A 20,458-nucleotide genomic window follows, 5' to 3' on the forward strand; every position below is an offset into this window, starting at 1 on the left:
CAGACATCACACTGGTTGAGAAAAATAAGGTCACAATCATAGACATCGCAATACCAGGTGATAGCAGGGTCGCCGAGAAGGAACATGAAAAAATCGCAAGATACCAGGACTTAAAAATCGAAATTCAACGACTATGGCACAAACCAGCAGTGGTAATTCCAGTGGTAATTGGCACACTGGGTGCTATTCCAAAAGCACTGGAATTACATTTAAAATAGCTAAAAATTGACAAAATCACCATCAGTCAAATGCAAAAAGCCGCACTGCTTGGATCTGCACGCATATTACGAAAATACGTTACGACGTCCTAGGCCCCTGGGTGGGGCCCGACTAGTAACCAATGCCAAATCCGGCGAAACAACTGGCCGCTGTGATACAATTGTATAATTATTATTATTATTATTGTACATGGGCGATCTACAGTTACATTCACAGTCTACGATGGGTGGAAACTTAATGCAGGTAATCCTCGACTTACAACAGTTCGCTTAGTGATGGTTTGGCATTACAAAGGCACTGAAAAAAAGGGGCATGACCCTTTTTCACACTTATGACCATCGCAGCATCCCCGTGGTCATGTGATCAGAATTCGGATATTTGACACCCGGCATGTATTGATGAGGGTTGTATTCGCCTGGGATCATGTGATCCTCCTTTGTGATTTCCGGATAAGCAAACTCGATGGGGAAGCCAGATTCACTTAACAACGGTGTTACTAATTGAAACAGCTGCAGTGATTCGTTTAACAAGTGTAGCAGAAAAGTTGTAAAAGGGGGCGAACTCACTTAACAGATTTCTCATTTAGTGACATACATTTTGGTTGTAAATTGAGCACTACCTACCTGTAATTCAAATTCTAATCTGGGATCTAAGAATTATTAAAGTACTGTCTAAGAATATGGTAAGTTTCAACCAGGATGGCCTCCCTTTGTATACAATTAGGGCAGTGTTTCCCAATCTTGGAAACTTGAAGATGTCCGGACTTCAATTCCCAGAATTCCCCAGCCTGGCTGGGGAATTCTGGGAGTTGAAGTCCGGACATCTTCAAGTTGCCAAGGTTGGGAAACACTGAATTAGTGGATTCGGGTTTGGTAAATTCAGAATTTCCAGATATCAAGTGAGTTCTATTACAGGTACTTCTTGACTTACGACCACGATTGAGCTCAAAATTTCCGTTGCTGAGTGAGACATTTGTTAAGTGAATTTTGTCCCATTTCACGACTTTGGTCACAGTTGTTAAGTGAATCACGGGGGTTAGTCAAGTGGTTGTTAAGTGAATCTGGCTTCCCCATTGACTTTGCTGGTCAGAAGGTTGCAAAAAAAAAAAGGATCACGTGACTCCAGGACACTGCAACCGTCATAAGTATGAGCCAGTTGCCACGCGTCTGAATTTCGATCCCGTGACCATGGGGATGCGGCAAGGGTCGTAAGTGTGAAAAACGCTCGTAAGTCACTTTTTCCAGTGCTGTGGTGACTGCGAATGGTCACTAAATGAACTGTGGTAAGTCAAGGACTACCTGCAGGGGTGAAATCCATTTACCTTTGCTAAGGGTTCGGTAGCAATCTGCGCATGCGCGTGCGTTCACTCACGCACTCACTTCGCTCATGTGCGCCACCTGCGCAGCTTCACAGGACCTTCCGTGCATGCGCAGAGCGTCAAAATGGCGCCCGGGCAGGTGGGCGGAGCCTGCTACCGAGCACGCCTGCAAAGGTAAGCGAACAGCAAGTGTGTGTGTGTGTGTGTGTGTGTGTGTGTGTGTGTGTGTGTGTGTATGGAGGGGGATCTGCTGTCCTGCTTTCTAGCTAATATAATTCACACAGAACAGCTGATCGTTGGAAAAACTAGTTCGGCCGAACCGGTAGCATTTTTTTTACTACCGGTTTGGCGGAACAGCTGGCATCTTTAGTACTGGTTCAAGCGAACCAATCCAAACTGATAGCATTTCACCCCTAAACCTGTATGCCAGTTTACCAACTCTCAGGGGTTATGTATGTTCACCGCCTTGAGGTACTTATTAAAGTAATAAAAGCAAGTTACATAATTTATGATGGAACTCCCTTGGGGCTACTTGCCACCCAGATCTGAAGTCACGACATTTGAGCCTCCTCCGTAGTCATGTGACCGCACTTCTGATGCTCGGCAATGCGTCCGTCCCCCTTTATGGCTCTTTGCCCTTCAGTCGCATGCCCGACTTTTGTTGAAACCTGGCACTTTGGCAAAACCATGCCCATAGCCAACCATGGGTTCACTTAATGACTGTGCTGTTTAACTATTGCTGTACCTGCTTTATGACTGCCCCTTCGGGAGGGGCACTTCCCCGCCGCACTTAAAGCGGCGGTGGTGAGACCCCTCCTGAAGAAACCATCCTTGGATCCAGCCGTTCTTAATAACTACCGTCCAGTCTCCAACCTCCCCTTTGTTGGGAAGGTTGTTGAGAAGGTGGTGGCCTTCCAGCTTCAGCGTACCTTGGAGGAAGCTAGCTATCTTGACCCCTTCCAGTCCGGCTTCAGGCCCGGTTACAACACAGAAACCGCTTTGGTCGCATTGACCGATGATCTCTGGAGAGCCAGGGATGGAGGCCATGCGTCCATCCTAGTTCTCCTTGACCTCTCAGCGGCTTTCGATACCATCGACCATGGTATCCTTCTGCGACGACTGCGGGAGGTGGGAGTGGGAGGCACTGTTTTGCAGTGGTTCTCCTCCTACCTCTCGGACAGGTCGCAGTCGGTGTTGGTGGGGGGGCAGAGATCGTCCCCGAGGCCCCTAACTTATGGGGTGCCGCAGGGCTCGGTCTTATCCCCCCTACTATTTAACATATACATGAAACCACTGGGTGAGATCATTTGGAGGCACATGATAAAATACCATCAATACGCGGACGATGCGCAGTTGTATCTGTCCGCCCCGTGCCAACTCAATGAAGCGGTGGACGTGATGAACCGGGGTCTTGAGGCCGTTAAGGACTGGATGAGAGCTAACAAACTGGTACTCAACCCAGACAAGACCGAGTGGCTGTTGTGTTTCCCTCCCAACAATTTGGCCAACGTTCCATCACTCAGGCTGGGGGGTCAAAATTTATACCCCTCAGACAGGGTCCGCAACTTGGGAGTCCTCCTGGACCCACAGCTGACTTTTGACCATCATTTGTCAGCTGTGACCAGGGGGGCATTTGCCCAGGTTCGCCTGGTACGCCAGTTGCGGCCCTACCTGAATCGGGAGGCCCTCACAACAGTCACTCGAGCCCTTGTGATCTCCAGGCTGGAATACTGCAATGTGCTCTACATGGGGCTGCCCTTGAAGAGCATCCGGCGACTTCAGCTAGTCCAGAATGCGGCCGCGCGAGTGATCGTGGGCGCACCATGGTTCGCCCACATAACACCTATCCTCCGCGAGCTGCACTGGCTACCTGTTGATCTCCGGGTGCGCTTCAGGGTGCTACTTACCATCCATAAAGCCCTCCATGGTAGTGGATCTGACTATTTGAGAGACCGCCTTCTGCCAATTACCTCCCTTCGTCCCATCAGATCGCATAGAGTAGGCCTCCTCCGAATTTCATCCGCCAGTCAGTGCCGACTGGTGACTACACGGAGGAGAGCCTTCTCGGTTGCAGCTCCGACCATTTGGAACGATCTCCTCGTGGAGATTCGCACCCTCACCACCGTCCAGACCTTCCGCACAGCCCTCAAGATCTGGCTATCCCATCAGGCCTGGGGATAAGACCCTAACCTCGCCCCACCCGAATGCTGAATGAATGTTGTGTTTTACTGGTTTATTATTTTTTTTTATTCATATTTTTTTCTTGTGTTTTGTCTTGCACTCCCTTCCTATTAATTGTAAGCCGCCCTGAGTCCCCTCAGGGAAAAGGGCGGCCTATAAATGTCAAATAAATGAACAAATGAACAAATGTGTTTGCTTAATGACAGCTAAAAAAAATCATGAAATTTGCCATTGTGACTTATGACCATAATGGGCAGGTTCCATTATGGTCATATGTTGAGGACTACCTGTAGAGAGTAAGATGGCCATTGGGGACTAGGGGAGAAGATGCTACCATAGGAATGCAGTGGCTCAGTGGCTAAGACGATGAGCTTGTCGATCAGAAAGGTTGGCAGTTTGGCGGTTCGAATCCCTAGTGCCACGTAATGGAGTGAGCTCCCGTTACTTGTCCCAGCTTCTGCCAACGTAGCAGTTCGAAGGCATGTAAAAATGCAAGTAGAAAAATAGGAACCACCTTCGGCGTTTAGTCATGCTGGCCACATGACCACGGACAGCGCTGGCTCTTCGGCTTTGAAACGGAGATGAGCCCCCTAGAGTCGGGAAGGGGAACCTTTATCTTTATGCTACCATAGACTAGAAGTGGGAAGATCCCATTTTTAGTCCCGCCTCAACCACAGATGCTCATTGGCTGATACTGCGGTGGTCCTTCCCTCTTAGCCCAAGAGCTAATCAGGTTTAAAGGAGAAGGGAGTAGGCTGGGAGACCTGGGTTCTCATCCCGCTGCAGCTCGGAAGCTCACTGACTGATTTCGGAGTAATCCCTCCCTTTCAGCCAAACCTGCCCCACAAAATTGTTGTGGATAAAAGTAAGAGTAAGAAACACTATGTAGATTAGAGAAAGTGAGTTACAAATGAGGTGTCTTTGGTGCTGTCTGAGCTTAGTTGTTTTCTTGCAGACAACTCGTTACCCAAATGAGATAATCTCATCAGGGCTAGTTATAAATGTCATATGTAAAGTAATGAAATAAAGTGGTGGAAAACAGCGCCTTTCATTCTCTGAATCTATGTGTGCAGAGGAGGCAGAGCTGCAGGTTGCCCAATCACACTGTTGGAAGGGACCTAAAAGATCATCAAGTCCAACTCCCATGCTTACTACAGGATACACGACCTCCGTTTTTCTCAACTTTGGCAACTTTAAGATGGGTGGACTTCAACTCCCAGAATTCTGCAGCCAGCTATGCTGGGGAATCCTTTTTTCCTTCTTTGACCTTAAAATCTGATTAGTTGAAGTCACTGGCAATTTTAAAAAAATGCAGTTTGAGGTGTATTTTATGGTTTTATTGATTCAGAAGAAAAATTAATGGGACATTTCCCTTTGAATAGCACCTTTTCTTTGGGTGCTTTGGAGAATAGCTTGGCTCCCTCTTCTTTGTGGCAGCCCCTGAGATATTGGAAGACTGATATCATGTCTCCCCAAGTCCTTCTTTTCATTAAACATTAGACATACCCAGTTCCTGCAACCATTCTTCATATGTTTTAGCCTCCAGTCCCCTAATCATCTTTGTTGCTCTTCTCTGCACTCTTTCTTGAGTCTCCACATCTTTTCTACATCATAGCAACCAAAACTGAATGCCGTATACCAAGTGTGGCCTTACCAAGGCCTTATAAAGTGGTATTAACACTTCACGTGATCTTGATTCTATCCCTCTGTTTATGCAGCCTAGAACTGTATTGGCTTTTTTGGCAGCTGCTGCACACGGCTGGCTCTTATTTAAATGGTTGTCCACTAGGACTCCAACATCCCTCTCACAGTTATTACTGCTGAGCAAAGCACCACATATACTATACTTGTGCATTTTGTTCTTCTTGCCTAAATGCAGAACCTTACTTTGTAGAACTGTAGATGGAAATGTAGAACCTTACTTACACTGATTTGCAAATAGAAACATGTCTGACCACAAGTTACAGCTTTTTTTTTTTTACATCTGCCTCTTATCACCTCTCCCAAACATTTCCACCATCTTACACCTCCTTGAAAATCCCTCCAAACCCCTCCCAAAATCCGGATTTGCCTATAGAATGCAAAGGTGCTAAGATGCCATTATGTGTCTCTCCCCGCCGAAAAAACACCACCCAGCATCCACAGAAAGAGAGATTAGTCATTAGCAGATTAATTAATTAACGGCTGTAATTCGAGGCACAGCAAAGTATTACAGATGATGTATTATTCACAGTCCCAAGATTCCAATTCCTCCATCTAGGTCTGCCCTTCGTTCTTCTGGGATTTTTTCCCCCCTTTTTCGCCGATGTATAAATTTCTCCCACCAAATATTCCCTCTCAGATGCATAAAACGCCTCTCCGTCCTTCCTTCCTTCCCTCCCTCCCTCCTCCCACTTCCCACCCCCAATAAATAGCTGAGGATATCTGGATTTTAATCAAGGGGAGAGGGGGTGGCACCGATGCCCACATATTAAAACTAATAGTGCAATTCTCGACATGTCTGCTCAAAAATCAGCCTCTCGGCGTTCCCAAGAGATCTTCCTTCCAACAGCTGCACATCCAAATTGCAATCTAAAGCATGCAGCTGAGTTTTGAAGTTTTCCGTCTCTCTTTCAGTCTCTTTTCTCTTCCTCCCTCCACGAAGCGTTGTGGTTTATTACTTTAATGAACAGTTGCGGTTTAAGTTTTCCTCTAATGCCCAGAGGATTTTCTTTCAACAGACTCGGGGAAGAGAAGAGTTCCAGGTGGAGAGAAACTGGCAGTTAACGTAGGGGGATCCTGAGCAGGCTTTGATGTGTGGACCTGGCCAGCCTTTGGATAATCCAGGGTGGATCCTTGGCGATGTGGATTCTCAAGTTGGGTGGCTGGATCCAAAGACGGAGCGAAAGGGGGAAGCAGGTTTGGCAGAAGATGATCTAGAAATAGTCTCAACCTGAGATGGAAGCCTGTTGATGGACCCCTTCAAGAATGCCATTTCGTGGTCTTCGTTACAGGTAAGTTCTCGAAAGTTACCTATTACAAAAGTTCGTTTAGCGACCGTTCAACGCTACGAAAAAGGGACGGATGACCGTTTTCCCCCACTTGACAACTGATGCAGTATCCTCTATGGTCACGTGATCAAAATTCAACTGACTCCTATTTATGACGGTTGCAGTGTCCCGGGGTCACGCGATCCCCTTTTGCGATCTTCTGACAGTCAATGGGGAAGCCAGATTCGCTTAACAACTGAGTCTCTGACTTAACACAGCAGTGACCCACTTGACAACTGTGGCAAGGAAGGTTGTAAAATGGGGAGGGGGGGGGAACTCATTGAATATCCGTCTTGCTTAGCAACAGAAATTTTGGGCTCAACGGTGGCCATAAGTCGAGAGCTACCTGTAGAGTCCTGTGCAACGTAAAAAAGGTGGGTGATTCTGAATGTTGGGCTAAACTAAACTGTCCTTAGATGAAGCAGGTGAATTTTGTACACTGCTGTATTCACATCTGCTCTTTTGGTCAGCTTCAGGTAGGCCTTTTGTCAATGATGGAGGAAGCCCCCCCTCAACTTCCAAAACAGAGCGTCACTTCAAGGTTGCCTTGACTTTTCAAGGCAGATAATGGATTTGGTGGTGGTGGATTTTGGGGACTGCAATCCTGAAGCCTGTCCTTCCAATACACGAGATATCCAGAAATGCCCTTCCAAATTTTTACAGGAAGTTCAACGCTGGGTGGTTGGAAAAAAAACTCGCCTTCAAATTTCTACTTCTTTGCACAAGGATGAAGGAAAAAAATGCTCCTTTATAGCAGTTGACCCCACTCAAATAATTCCGAAAGGTCAGTTTGTAACCCACTCCTGCCAAGGGCGAGAGCTGTTGGGGTTGGGGGTGGTCTCATTTTTTTTTTTGCAACCCTCCACTCATTCCAAAATGTCCCTTGCAAAGAAGGAAAGAAAAATGCAGGCTGTCCTCAACTTACAACCAATAGCAATAGCAATAGCAGTTAGACTTATATACCGCTTCATAGGGCTTTCAGCCCTCTCTAAGCGGTTTACAGAGTCAGCATATCGCCCCCCAACAACAATCCGGGTCCTCATTTTACCCACCTCGGAAGGATGGAAGGCTGAGTCAACCCTGAGCCGGTGAGATTTGAACAGCCAAACTGCAGAACTGCAGTCAGCTGAAGTAGCCTGCAGTGCTGCGTTTAACCACTGCGCCACCTCGGCTCAGTCGTTTCTTTAGCGACTGTTCAAAGTTACAACGGCACTGAAAAAGAGTGGTTGTGCAACCGGTCCTTGTACTTAACAATTTGTGGCTGCATCCCCCCCGCCTCCCCCGTGGTCATGTGATCAGAATTTGAATGCTTGGCAGCCCAGGCTTTGATCATCCTTTGCAACCTTCCCAGCTAGATCCCGACAAGCCAAGTCAATGGGGGGAAGCCAGATTTGCTTAACAACCATGCGATTCACTTCACAATTTCAGTCATTTTTTTTAACCGGGGCAAAAAAAAAAAAAGGCATAAAGTCAGGTGCGACTAACTTAACACCCGCTTTGCTTAGCAACGGAAAATCCGGCCCCAGTTGTGGTTGTAAGTCGAGGATCTACCTGTGCGTTTTGTTCCTGTGTGTAGTCTTTTGTATGTCTCACAAGAAGCGAGTCTTGTGTGCATAAGAAACGCTCGTACAGCCTTCCTTGTTTGGTTAAGAATGGGGGTCGTTGCGGGTAAAACGACAAATGTAACTTCTTAAAAAATGAATACATCCAAGCTTGGTTTTTTTGTTTTATATGTATATATCTTGGTGGCTAGCTAGGAACATTCCAGTACTTTGTCAGTCCAACCTGGAAGGCTGTCAAACTTGTGTTTTCTCCACCTGCTTCTCTTTGACTGTGGGCTCCACCATTGGGCTGGGGGTGTAATTAAACGGGGTCACCCGAGCAGCCCGGCTTGGGGAGCTGTGCCTGCTGGAAGGGAAATTCCCAAGAGAGCTGACTGACCCTTCGTGAGTAAAGGAGATGGACGCGGTGGTGGCCTTCGCGAGAGCAAATCCGTCTCCTTCGTAGCTGTCGGGTGGGATCTGGACGGCCTTCTGGCTCTCCAGCGTAGGGGAGGTGCTGGAATTAGTCTTTGTAGTGGAGAAGTCTTCCGTCTGCACAACCGCATCACTCGTCTTCGGCTGGAGGACTCCGGGCGTCTGATCGCTCTCTTCTTCCCGCCAAGCGCTAACCAGGGGCAACGCCGTCGAAGGAAGGGTGCTCTTCAGAATGTGGGGTATGTCCTCGTCACGGATCCTCTTCCAGGTCCCTTTCACCATTGCCGGCTGCTGCGGTGGCTGTGGCTGCTGTGGCTGTGGCTGTGGTGGTGGCTGCTGCGGCTGTGGTTGTTGTTGTGGCCGCTGACGCTGTTGATTTTCAGTGCCTTTTTCTGCAGGAGGGATCACCGGTAGTTTTGAGACCTCCTCGTTCTTCTTCCTCCCACTTGAGGGCTCAGGGCTGTCCGATGGAGTAGAAGCAGGGCTGGCGGCCCTCTTGATGATGTTGATTTGAGGAGAGGACGAATAACGCTTGAAAGGCTCGGGAGGAACGTTATTGGACTTGAGAGGAAGTCGGGAGGGGCTTTCTGAGCTCGTCCTGCGGGGCGGCCTTGTGGGGACTCCTGCAGAGGGGCTCTGGCTGAGAAGGGGCGTGCGGGAAATGACAGGACGTTGGCTGGACCCAGTTGGCTTGTCCACTTTGAGATCATCGCACCTGGAAGAGCAGAGGAAAACGGTCGGCAGGCCGAGGCGGCCTCTCCGTGGCGAGGCACCCTGAGAGAGTGAAGACAAAGGCTCGGAAGATGAGACCTCGGAGCGTTGCCTCATGCGAAGACTCGGGGACTCCTTGATGAACGTCAGCTGCCGTAGGAAGCCCGACTGGTGGGAGTCACTGCTGAGGGATCTCGCTGAGGACATGCGCATCAAATTAAGGCGGTTGGCCTGGAGAATACCTTTCCCGTTGACCTTAGCCCTTAGCTCGCTGCTGCAATTTCCTCCTCGTTCCTCCAGTGTAGGCATGGTGTTCCTCATCGGAAGCGTCTTCTTAACGGGCTTCTGCATGAAAGGGATGCGGACAGGCGATTTCTGGGTCTTGTGTTGCTTAGACACAGGGGACTTCTGGACCGGTTTGGGGGCAGGGCCAACGGGTGTGGTGCTTCCACTGGTCTTTCCAGCTTCACGTGACGGCGTCTGTCTGCCGGGTTGCTGCGATGGTGATGTGAGTTTCTTTGGGTTGGGTTGGGACGGCGTGGACGTTCTGGAGGATCCGGACGACGGTGCTCTGTTCATCCTGGCGGGCGGAGTTGCACTTCTTTTGGGCAACATCAATTCCACCATTTCTGAGATCTTCCCAGGCCGGTGAAGACTCCTGGATCTCGGTTGGTTGAGATTCAGAGTTTTCTCGGGAATTTCCTGCTTAGTGGGCCCTCCCGTTTTCTTTGGGGTGGACCTGGAACTCTGCACTGGGGATTCCTTGGCCGCATCAGGCATGTAGATCACCGTCCTGCCTCGGAAGACGACGGGGATGTTGCTCAGTGGTTTCTGCTGGCCTACGTTTTTCTCCGTCTTATTCCTGCTGCCGGCCCCTCTCGTTTCATTCAGATTCTTGCCATGTTGGAAAGATTTGGGGAGGTTTTTCTTCTCCACACCACCAGTGAGGCCTTTCCTGCCCCGGGTCTTGTCTCTTCTGTCCAAACTCAGCTGTAAAGCAGAACTTGCCGAAAGGCCAGACATAAAAGACAAAATGGAGTCCGATTCCGAGGACGTCTCCTTGCCGATAGAAGAAGTAGCTTGGTGCAGCCAAGTAACAATGGAGTTAGCCCCTTCCTGGATGGCTTTCCAGTCAACGCTATCCAGATCTGAACCTTTTTCAGAAGCGATTTCATCAGGAAAGCCCTCGGGCTTCCATTCCTTAGACTTGAGACCCTTCTGCTCCTTCTCCGCGTTCCTCCTTTTGGCTGAATGGCGTCTCCTCTTGGGCCCGCTCGAGCCGAGGCCCTTCTGCAGGAGGTCATTGTCTGAATTGTAACTGAGGGAACTGGCGGAGCTGTCCCTCCCTTTGGACACGGCGGCTCTCGTCCCCTGCCGACGGTTCATGGTCAGTTGGCGGTTAGCTCTGATCTTGGACATCTGCATCCTTTCTCCAGTCCCATAGAGTTCGAGATCGCTCAGGGAACTTAGGGAGGAACTGAGAGAGTAACATGGTGGCGTCTCGTCTGCAATCAGGTTGCTGCGGAGATGGGGCGCCATCTTGTTTTTAGCATGAAGCTGCTGACTGGAATTTAGCTCAGGTTCTTTCTTAGCCCAGCATTCTTTGCTTTGACCTTTGCCAGCCAGGTTGGGCTTTCTCTTGGGCGAGTTCTTCATGCCTAACTCCACCAGGTCATCGGAGTCATTCTCATAGAAGCAGTAGACGGCCTCTTCGGTTGGTGTGGTGTGGCAGAAGGATGGGAAGGCCCCGTCACTGTCATGGCTGCTGTTCTCCCGAGGCTCCTCCTTCTTCTTGGAACGGTTGCCCTCAGAACTTGCCCTCGGGCTACCTTGCCTCAAGAAAGTCAATTCTAGGTTCCTGAGGGGAATGTTTCCTCTCCTGGACTCGGCCGATTGGGCCCGGGTTGCACGGAGTGGGCTGGTGTGATTCGATCCAGTTTTATACTTAGAGGAGGAGGCCATTTTGGTTGGTGTGGAATGACTGGAAGTGATTCTTCCAATCCGGCAGCTGCTTTGTTCAAGCTGGCGGATCTCCCTCTGGAGCCCCCCCATCGGAACCCCCGTTACTTCCTTTCGTTTTCCAGAGCAATGCCGGGAATCCCCCTCGTCTTTCATAGGGTACTGAAGGGTCTCATCGCTCAACGAAGCAGCGCTGGAGAAGTTGACGGGGGTTCCTTCTGCTGAGTCCGTGAAGGAATCCTCGTTGCCCAGGTAGTCCTTGTTGGGTCTGGTGACCGTGGCCCACCTGTGCTTGGGGATGCTCAAGTGGGAATTGGCAGGAACCAACATGTAGACTGGAAGCTGCATTGACTTCTTTGACTGAGGGTTTAGGACTTGGCCCGGGAGGCCCGAGACAAGGGATGTCCTGATCTTCCGGAAACGGGGCGGCATGGCCGAATTGATGCACTCCCTCAGAATTTCAATATCCTCATCAGAGGTCAACTCAAGGCACTCCAGTTTCCTTTGGCCCTCGATGGCCCGTTCGTCGTCTCTCTTCTCATGCGTCATGAAGTTCAACCCGCTCCTTTCTGGGAATGGCGGGATGAGTTTCAACTCAACGTCCTTCTGGATGTAATGTTCGTGGAGGGGCAATGCGCTCAAGCTGGAGGCGCACGAGAAGTTCTCATTGGGTTTCTCCACCGTGAAGTAGACCATGGAGTCGAGGTCTTGGGGCATCTGGAAACGCTCCTTAAAATCCGTGATGTCCATAAATTTCTTGACATTGTTCTCCCACTGGATGTTGAACGGGCTGGCCTCCTTCTCTGGCTGGCTGTTGAGTTCGAACAGAGGTGTTTTGCTGCGGCTTGGAGGCATTGTTTGCCCAGGGCTATCCGGGAGCTCACTTGGACTGACTGTACCGCTAATCATCTCACTGCAGGGTTCACTCTGGATCGAGCTGGCGATGGACGGGCTCTCAAAACTGCCCAGAGAACTGACCGAACTGCAGCGACTCATCACCAAAGGAGTCTCCTGGATGTAGTTTTCAGATGAGCTGGAAGGGGTCAGGTCGTCGTGGCGAGACGGCGACGCTCCTCTAAGAAACATTTTCTCTTTGTTCGGGAAGGGGATAGCGATGGGTTGGGAAGATGAGTTGAGGGGCTCCACCTCCTGCTTTGCCTTCTTCTCTTGATTGTTCTTCTGAGCTTCCTCCACTTCTTCCACCTCGATGATCTCCAGAGAGGAATCCGTGTCCATCTCGTTCTCACTGTGGCTCTGCCCGTCGGCGGAGGAGATAGAAGACAGGGAACTGCATCGGGAGAAGCAAATGGGCATCTCTTCCATCGAGTATTTCTGCAGCCGTTCTTGTTTCGCTGGTTCTGCTGCGGTCAGTTTCTCTGGAACCTTGTTCAGATGATCTGTGGTTTTCATGGATAAACTGGGGTAGTAAGAGCTAGTTGCCAAGACCCCCGTCGTCCCAGATGCTATGGCGTTGTTCTCTAGGAAGGGCACGTGCTGATAGGATGGGGAGAGTTTGATCGTGTGGACTTTGGGATCAGGATCTAGCTGTCTGCCTCCCTCTTTCTTCTTGCATTCAGTTTCCTTCTCAGCAACATCAGGGTTGGGTGGAAGCCTTGTCACCTTGGCTTTTTCAAGCAGTGTCTCCTTTTCTGGTTTCTCCGCCATCACGTTGGATTCTGGCTGTCTCTTCTCGGGCAGTTCCATCTTTTCTGGCCTATTCAACAAGATGTTCTTCAAGTCAAGACGGCTGGGCCGTTTCTGATACCGGTGTAGTTCATCTTTAAAGTCCAAGAAGGTGGTCCGGGTACATGGCCTCATGTGTTCCTTCGGGCAGTAGCCGTCACTGGTGCTTCCGCTGTTGAGGCTGTCGTTGGATAAGCTCGTGTAAGCATTCTTCAGCCTCAGGAGGGTGTGAGCCCGGCTCAGACTTTCGCGCTTCATAATGCCGCTGGTGTCCGAGAGTCGGCACGGAGAGCAAGACTGGGCACGGGCCTCATGGACTTCATCCAGGCCATATTGCCAGTCAAGGCAGTGGTCTTCAGAGCTGAGGCTGAAGCTGTCGTCAGAGGAGGTGTGAAGAGTGGTTATGTCTTCCACCAACTTATCTATCTTGGCCACGGTCGTCGTGATCTTGTTGGCCAATTTCTCAGCCACTACGGAGACGTCGTTGTCCTGGGACACGAGGAGCGGGGAGGCCTTCTTGGCTTCCGTGGACTTCCCGCTGGGATCTTTCTCCGGTTCCGGGCCCCTTTTTTGGGAAACTGTTCTTGACAAAGTTTGACTTTGGAGGAAGGATGAATTTAGGAACATGGAGAGAACCGACGCATTTCCGGTCTCCGTACTGCTGGAGACGTTGGGCACCTCATCGTCATCAAAACAACCCGAATCAGACGCGTAGTCCTTGGCCAAGCTATCCATGTGACGCATGGGTTTCTTGGCGACGCTCTGCTTCTTCATCGTCTGCTTCTCCATGGTGTCAAAAGTTTCAGCCAAGTGCTGGGCATCCAGTTCGGCCTCCAAGGCCTTCTGTTTGCGCATATACAGGGAGGGCATGCAAGAACCTGGCGAGATGACCATGGCATCTTTATACTTGAGTGGCCGGTTGGCAAGGAGGTTGCGGAGGGCTGCGGTGCTGCCCATGGCGATCATCTTGTGCTTGGAGTGGACGAGATTCCGGAGCATGCTGACCGCCCCCAGGTCCCACAGGAGTTCTTGGTCTTTGGGGCTGCGGGCAGAGAGGTTCCAGAGAGTGCCACAGGCGTTGCTGACGATGGTCAGGCTGTGGGACTTGAGGTGCTGGAGGAGAGTTTGAAGGCAGTTATGATCCCTCAGAGTTTGCCTAAGGAAAGAGTAGATTGAGGGTAAGATAAAATCAGGGCAGATCCACATAAAAAGAAGAAAAAGAGAAAAGAAAATTTAGAAAGAGGAGAATAGCAGAATGATATGATCCAGTAGAAAGAAATATTGTTAACAGGGTGAAAACACTCTTATGTTTTAATTAGAATGTGTGGGAATTATATTAAGAACCTTCAAGCTGTTCATAATTATGTTATGTTGATGATATGAAACTTGAAATTTGAAACTTGAAGATTCATATCGTTAATGGAAAATAGATGGGGGGAGATCAATTGTTTTATTTTGAAAGAGAAAGAGAAATTATATTGTTTGTACATGTTAAAAACTAGAAATTGGAAAATAGAAGAAAAGTAACACGTCTAAAATTGGAAATGATGGAAATATAATGAAAAATGAATTATGTCTTTTGGTGGGGATGTTAAAGGGGGAATTCAGACAGCACCCTGTTCACAAAAGAATTTTTATTGTGTAACAAAAATAAATATTTTTTTTTAAAAATCAGTGCAGATCCCAGAGGAAAACAAAGAAGGCGTAGCTATCACTGACCGTGACCCGTCAAAACCGCGGTAGACAAAAGCACGCTCGACGAAAGCGCGTACCTGACGTCATCAGCAGCGCGACGAAAAAAATTAAAAATAAATTAAATTGAAATTAAAATAAAATTAAAGCAAGCCGATTCACATAAAGGTAAGGGTTAGGTTTAGGGTTAGGGTTAGGGTTAGGGTTAGGTTAAGGGTTAGGGTTAGGGTTAGGGTTACGTTAAGCGTTAGGGTTAGGGTTAGGTTTAGCGTTAGGTTAAGGGTTAGCGTTAGGTTTAGCGTTAGGTTAAGGGTTAGGTTTAGGGTTAGGTTTAGGGTTAGGTTTGGGGGGGTTAGGGTAAGGTTTTCGCTTTAATTTTAAATTTACCGCTCACAGCGCGATGTTTTCGTCGCGCTGTGATGACGTCACGTACGCGCTTTCGTCGAGCGCGCTTTCGTCTACCGCGGTTTGGTGGTGGAACCATCACTGACAAGTCCCAGCTCAGTGATGGCTAACATTTTGGTTGCTGGGTGCCAAAAATGCGGGTGTGCGCATGCACGCATGCCAGAACCCATAATGCAAAGCGCATGCCCTCACATGCACAACCCCCCATGCTCCGCCCCCATGCGCCTCCAACTGAGGGGGGGCTGAGAAGGCTGTTTTCGCCCTCCCCAGGCTCCGGAAGTTTTCCTGAAGCCTGGGAAGGGTGAATACAGCCTCCTCCCGGCCCTGTGAAAGGCCGAAAATCAGCTGGCTGGCGTGCGCATGCACACAGGAGCTGACGGCTTGCGTGCCGGCAGATATGACTCCGTCTGCCACAGGTGGTAGAAGTGCCATTGGTTCGCCATCACGGTTCTAGCTTGTTCTTTGAGTACCAAACGAATGGTGAGTGCAGGGACAAAAATGTTCACATCGAAGTGCGTTGAGAACCAAATTCGATGAGTTTCAAAGCAATCGAGTACCAAGGTACCGTTGTACTGATGGGGGAAGGAAGATGATTCTGGCTGCAAAGGTTAGCTACCGGAACGAGGAGGAAAACGGAGATTACTAACCGGTAGTCTTCTCTGGTAGCAATGAGGCTGGAGACGTTCCTTAGGATCCCACCTCCACTTTCAATGATGGCGAGAGAGTTACTCTGGCACTTGTAGGTGAGGGTGCTCACTAGGAAGCCAAGCGCTCCTTCCACCATACAGATGGCGGTTTTATTCTCAGTGCTGTGAGCTGAGAGATTCCACAAGGCACTGAGGACGCTCTTCAGGGTGGATTCCTAGTGTAGGGGGGAAAGACCAAAAAAATAATAAAATAAAAAGGTTCTCTTCCAAGAAAAATGGAAGGTGATTGATAATTCCCAAGTGCCAACACTGAGCAACGTAGCCTGCTTGGGGCGAAACAGGTAGCCAGCCACCTGTATTGCTAAAACAGGGGTGTCAAACTCAAGGCCCACAGGCCAGATCCAACCTGCGGGATGCTGACCGTATTTTTCGGACTATAAGATGCACCGGAGTATAGGATGCACCATGATTTTGAAGTGGTAAATTTTTTTTAAAAGGTTTGCACTCTGCAGGCCTCCCAAACCCTCTGCACATCTCAGTTTTTTTGCAAAAAAAAATGAGTGGTGGTGGTGGTGGTGGCATGCAGAGGGTTTGGGAGGCTTGTAGAGTGCTCCTGGGGCCTGGGGGGGCGCAAAAATGAGCAAAAAATGGCCCGTTTTTCACAAAATGGGCCGTTTTTGGCAAGAAAAGGGGGCATGCAGAGGGTTTGGGAGACTTGTAGAGTGCTCCTGGGGGCTGTGGGGGGGAATGGTCCTTTTTTACTCATTTTTGCCCTCCCCAGTCCACAGGAGCACTTTGCAAGCCTCTCAAAACCTCTACACGCCCATTTTTGCAAAGGGGTGGGGTTTCGGTAAGCCAAAAATGTTGTATTCAGTGTATAAGACGCACCCAGATTTTCACCCTCTTTTTTGGAGGAAAAAGGTGCATCTTTTTTTTTAAATTTCATATATACATTCACAATTATATGATCTCATAACTGTTATTAATAATATGTATTTATAACAATTTTTCCCTACAGTTGACAATATACTTGAAGATTGCTTTCTTAACATCCCATAGATCCATCTTATCTTACAAGTCCTACTTCTTCTTCCCTCCCTCCCTCTTTCCTTCCCTCATTTCTTCTCTCCTACTCCCCTTCCTTCCCTCCTTCCTTCCCTCCCTCCTTCCCCTTCCCCCTTCTCTCCTTCCCTCCTTCCTTCCCTCCTTCCTTCCTTCCCTCCTTTCTTTTCTCCTTCTCTCCTTCCTTTCCCCCTTCCTTTCCTCCTTCCTTCCCCCCTTCCTCTCTCCTACATTCCCTCCTTCCTTCCCTCCTTCCTTCTCTCCTTCTCTCCTTCCTTTTCTCCTTCTCTCCTTCCTTCCCTCCTTGCTTCCCTCCCTCCTTCCCTCCCTCCTTCCTACCCCCCTTTCTTCTCTTTCTTCCCTCCTTCCTTCCTTCCTCCTCTCCTGAAAAAGGTGCATCTTATACTCCGAAAAATTTGGTAGATCTGGCGCACAGGGCCACCCTGGAAACAGCAAAGGACTGGCCCATGGTACTTCTGCAAGTGAAAAGGGAGCTGAGGCGGCCTTCCCGAGGTCCGTTTTTGCTGGCAGAGTGCTCGGGCCACCACAGGCACCCCCAACACAAGTGACGGCCAGCTGGCTGTGCCCACCCTGGTCATGCCCCCTGCCCCCCTGAGGTCAAACCTGACCCTGATGCGGCCCTCAATGAAATCGAGTTTGACACCCCTGGCCTAAAGCAGTTGCAAAAGATGATTTTGACACTCACAACATGTGGAAACAACACTGTCCCCCCCCCCCCCCCCAGTGTCAAAGAAGTTTGCCTTGCCTCTTGGAAAAAAACTACCCGGATTTGACCAGCCCCATGTGATATGGACCACACTGAACCAAAATCGCACTGGCCATGGTAGATACCCCGATGTCCTCTATTCAGTGGGGCAAAATACCATCACCGAATTGTGACTGTGGAGCCGAAAACCAAACTATCCAACACATAGTGGCTATGTGTCAAAACAAAACCAATAATGGAGATTTTCGCTGAATTCTCGGCTACGACCAATGAGGTAAAAAAATATATATATTTGCATATACGTTTGTAATCTCCCTGTGAAGATTTCAGATTGTATATTCTATGTTTCGTATTTTACTGTTCCTTTTTACTGAAACGTAATGTGAACATGCCTTACGATAAATAAGCGTCAATCAATCCTAATGTAGGCAACAAAACAGAGTTAGGGTTATTTTCGAAGCCTACTCATTCCAAGACCGTCAGAATGTTCATGAACTGGAATAGGACATAGCCACAGGTCAGCCATTGGGGACTGGCTGGAATAGGACATGGTAACAAGGTCAGCCAATGTATAATAAGCATGGCAACTGGGTCAGCCAATGGGAACTATTTGATGACTGAGAGCCATGCCAGATGGCTTGGAGCCTGGGTGTGGCTTATCTATGTAGCTCTGAGTCTGTGCAAGAGAATTAATCTAGTCTGGTCTTGTCTGTATTAAACTCTGAATGGAAACTCAACTGATCTCTCAACTGCCTGTGTTTCGCCTATAACTACTAACCACGTTGGAGAATCCACTATTGGTATTGCACATTTACTTATGTGTTGTTATGTGTATAAAGAAGTTCATGAATCCTGCTGAATCAGTTATCTGTGTGTGCTTTCCGGATGTGATTTCTGACAAAGACAGGCCCAGATTTGACTCTTGATGGGTTGGAGGTCCATCTAGGCTTGTGGCTCCTGCTGGTAGGAGCTATGGCCAGGAGGGCTATTGCCCATTTTGTGCGTCCATCAGGGATGACGTTACTTTAGCTTTAGAGTTGGCTGTCGATTCTACCTCTTCTATCTTACCTTGCTGGCCCGTAAGGCACACTGCATCAGCGCTGAGACACTGCCCACTTCTCGCAAGACTTTCTTGCTGTTCATATCAGCTCGCCATGAGAGATTGCGTAGGATGCTGGATACCACCTAAGAAAAAAAAAGAGTGGGCAATTAATTTTTTCTAAGGGGTCACAAGAAAAACTAGAACTGTTGTGGCGGACCAAAGCTAATAGGTGTTGTGGCCCGCCAGCAGCCAGTGGAGCTGGCAGCAGAGTCGGAGAGTGAGGAGGTTGGGGAAGAACATGGGCCAGTCCTGGAGGCTGGGGAAGGCTTGGACGAGGGCTCTGCGTCTGAGGCACAGAGGGGGCCAAGGCTGTCTGGCTGTTCTCAGCTTCCTTTGGAGCAAGACAGCAGTGAGGCGGAGGAACAGCTGGAGCCTGTTCCCAGTGTGCGCATGCGCAGAGCTGCCAGAAGAAAAGAACAGCTCAGCAATCAGGGTCGACTTGGGAGTAAAGCCACAGGTGGACGGTGAATGGCCCCTCCCATAGGGAATAAAAGAGGAGCAAAAGGGGAGTGCAGGAAACCATTCATTGGTTCGTTCGTTCGTTTCAGGAGTGTGAAGATCTGTCCGTGAATCTCAGAGACTCTGTGCCCAGTCTTTCCTTGCACAGCACCTCATTTGGAAAATATTTAGTTTAGTTTAGTTTAGTTTAGTTTAGTTTAGTTTAGTTTAGTTTAGTTTAGTTTAGTTTAGTTTAGTTTAGTTTAGTTTAGTTTAGTTTAGTTTAGTTTAGTTTAGTTTAGTTTGTTTAGTTTAGTTTAGTTTAGTTTAGTTTATTATTTATAGGCCGCCCTTTTCCCTGAGGGGACTCAGGGCGGCTTACAATTTATAGGGAAGAGGATACAAGACAATAAAACAATAAACATGAAAACAGTGCAAGTAAAAATAAAACACAACATTCATCATTCGGGTGGGGGCAGATTACGATCTTTATCCCCAGGCCTGACGGGATAGCCAGGTCTTGAGGGCTGCGCGGAAGGTCTGGAGGGTGGTGAGGGTACGAATCTCCACGGGGAGATCGTTCCAAAGGGTCGGAGCTACTACTGAAAACATGGCAGCTTTCCAAGATAGATAAGGTCTTTGGTCATAACTTCATCTTTGGAAGACTGTTTACCAGACCTTTGCTGAACGTGAATGAGACGAATTCACATTCGTTTAATAAAAGGGGTTTTGTCGGGACCAAGAATCTGCTTCGTACTTTTTGGGGAAGCCTAGGTCAGAACAATAGGGCTGTGAAGGTGTGTCGATATGCAGGCACGCAAATATGTCCCCAAGATGCTTTTTCGAGAGGCAACTAGGCTTTCTTTGAAGATTTTTCGCTTCTCATCCAAGGAAAACAAAAAGAAAGTCCAGTTGTCCCTTGAAAAAGCACCTTTGGGACAACCATAACTTGGATGACTGAGAATCTCCATTGACATGCACGGAAATAGGTAAATGGAAAAATAAAAAAAGCAGTCGCCTTCAAAATAAAAGAAATCCACGCGGGCTGGATAGGGACAGCCAAAGGGCCAGATGTGGCCTGGGGAGGAGAAGGGCATAAAATGCCCGCATGGCTGGCTGGGGAATGCTGGGAATTGAAGTCCCACACATCTTAAAAGTTGCCAAAGTTGAAAAACATTGAATTTGAAGCCGATTTTGCACCAATTCCTCACTTACAGCTCAACTAACTTCATGGTTATGTGATGTGGGAAGTTAGTATCCATCCCTCTCCTAGAAGAATGAAATAGTCTAGGAAATATTAAGAAGGCAG

General features: G+C 48.7%; 1 protein-coding gene across 1 annotated transcript in view; it reads right to left on the reverse strand.

Moving 5' to 3' along the window:
- Positions 1 to 5,879: 5,879 nt before the first annotated feature.
- The window catches only part of LOC106554481 (adenomatous polyposis coli protein 2), a 55,099-nt gene continuing 40,520 nt past the window's right edge, over positions 5,880 to 20,458 (reverse strand). The window contains exons 12-14 of the mRNA XM_087703281.1: positions 18,678 to 18,794; positions 15,821 to 16,035; positions 5,880 to 14,232 (exon numbers count right to left, since the gene is read on the reverse strand). Coding sequence (XP_087559407.1) covers positions 8,544 to 14,232; positions 15,821 to 16,035; positions 18,678 to 18,794 — 6,021 coding nt within the window. The 3' untranslated portion in view covers positions 5,880 to 8,543. The remainder of the gene's footprint in view (positions 14,233 to 15,820; positions 16,036 to 18,677; positions 18,795 to 20,458) is intronic.

This window comes from Thamnophis sirtalis, unplaced genomic scaffold (genome assembly GCF_051295495.1).
Source record: "Thamnophis sirtalis isolate CommonGarterSnake01/CBP01778 unplaced genomic scaffold, rThaSir2_p1.2 scaffold_1, whole genome shotgun sequence".
Classification (NCBI taxonomy): domain Eukaryota; kingdom Metazoa; phylum Chordata; class Lepidosauria; order Squamata; family Natricidae; genus Thamnophis; species Thamnophis sirtalis.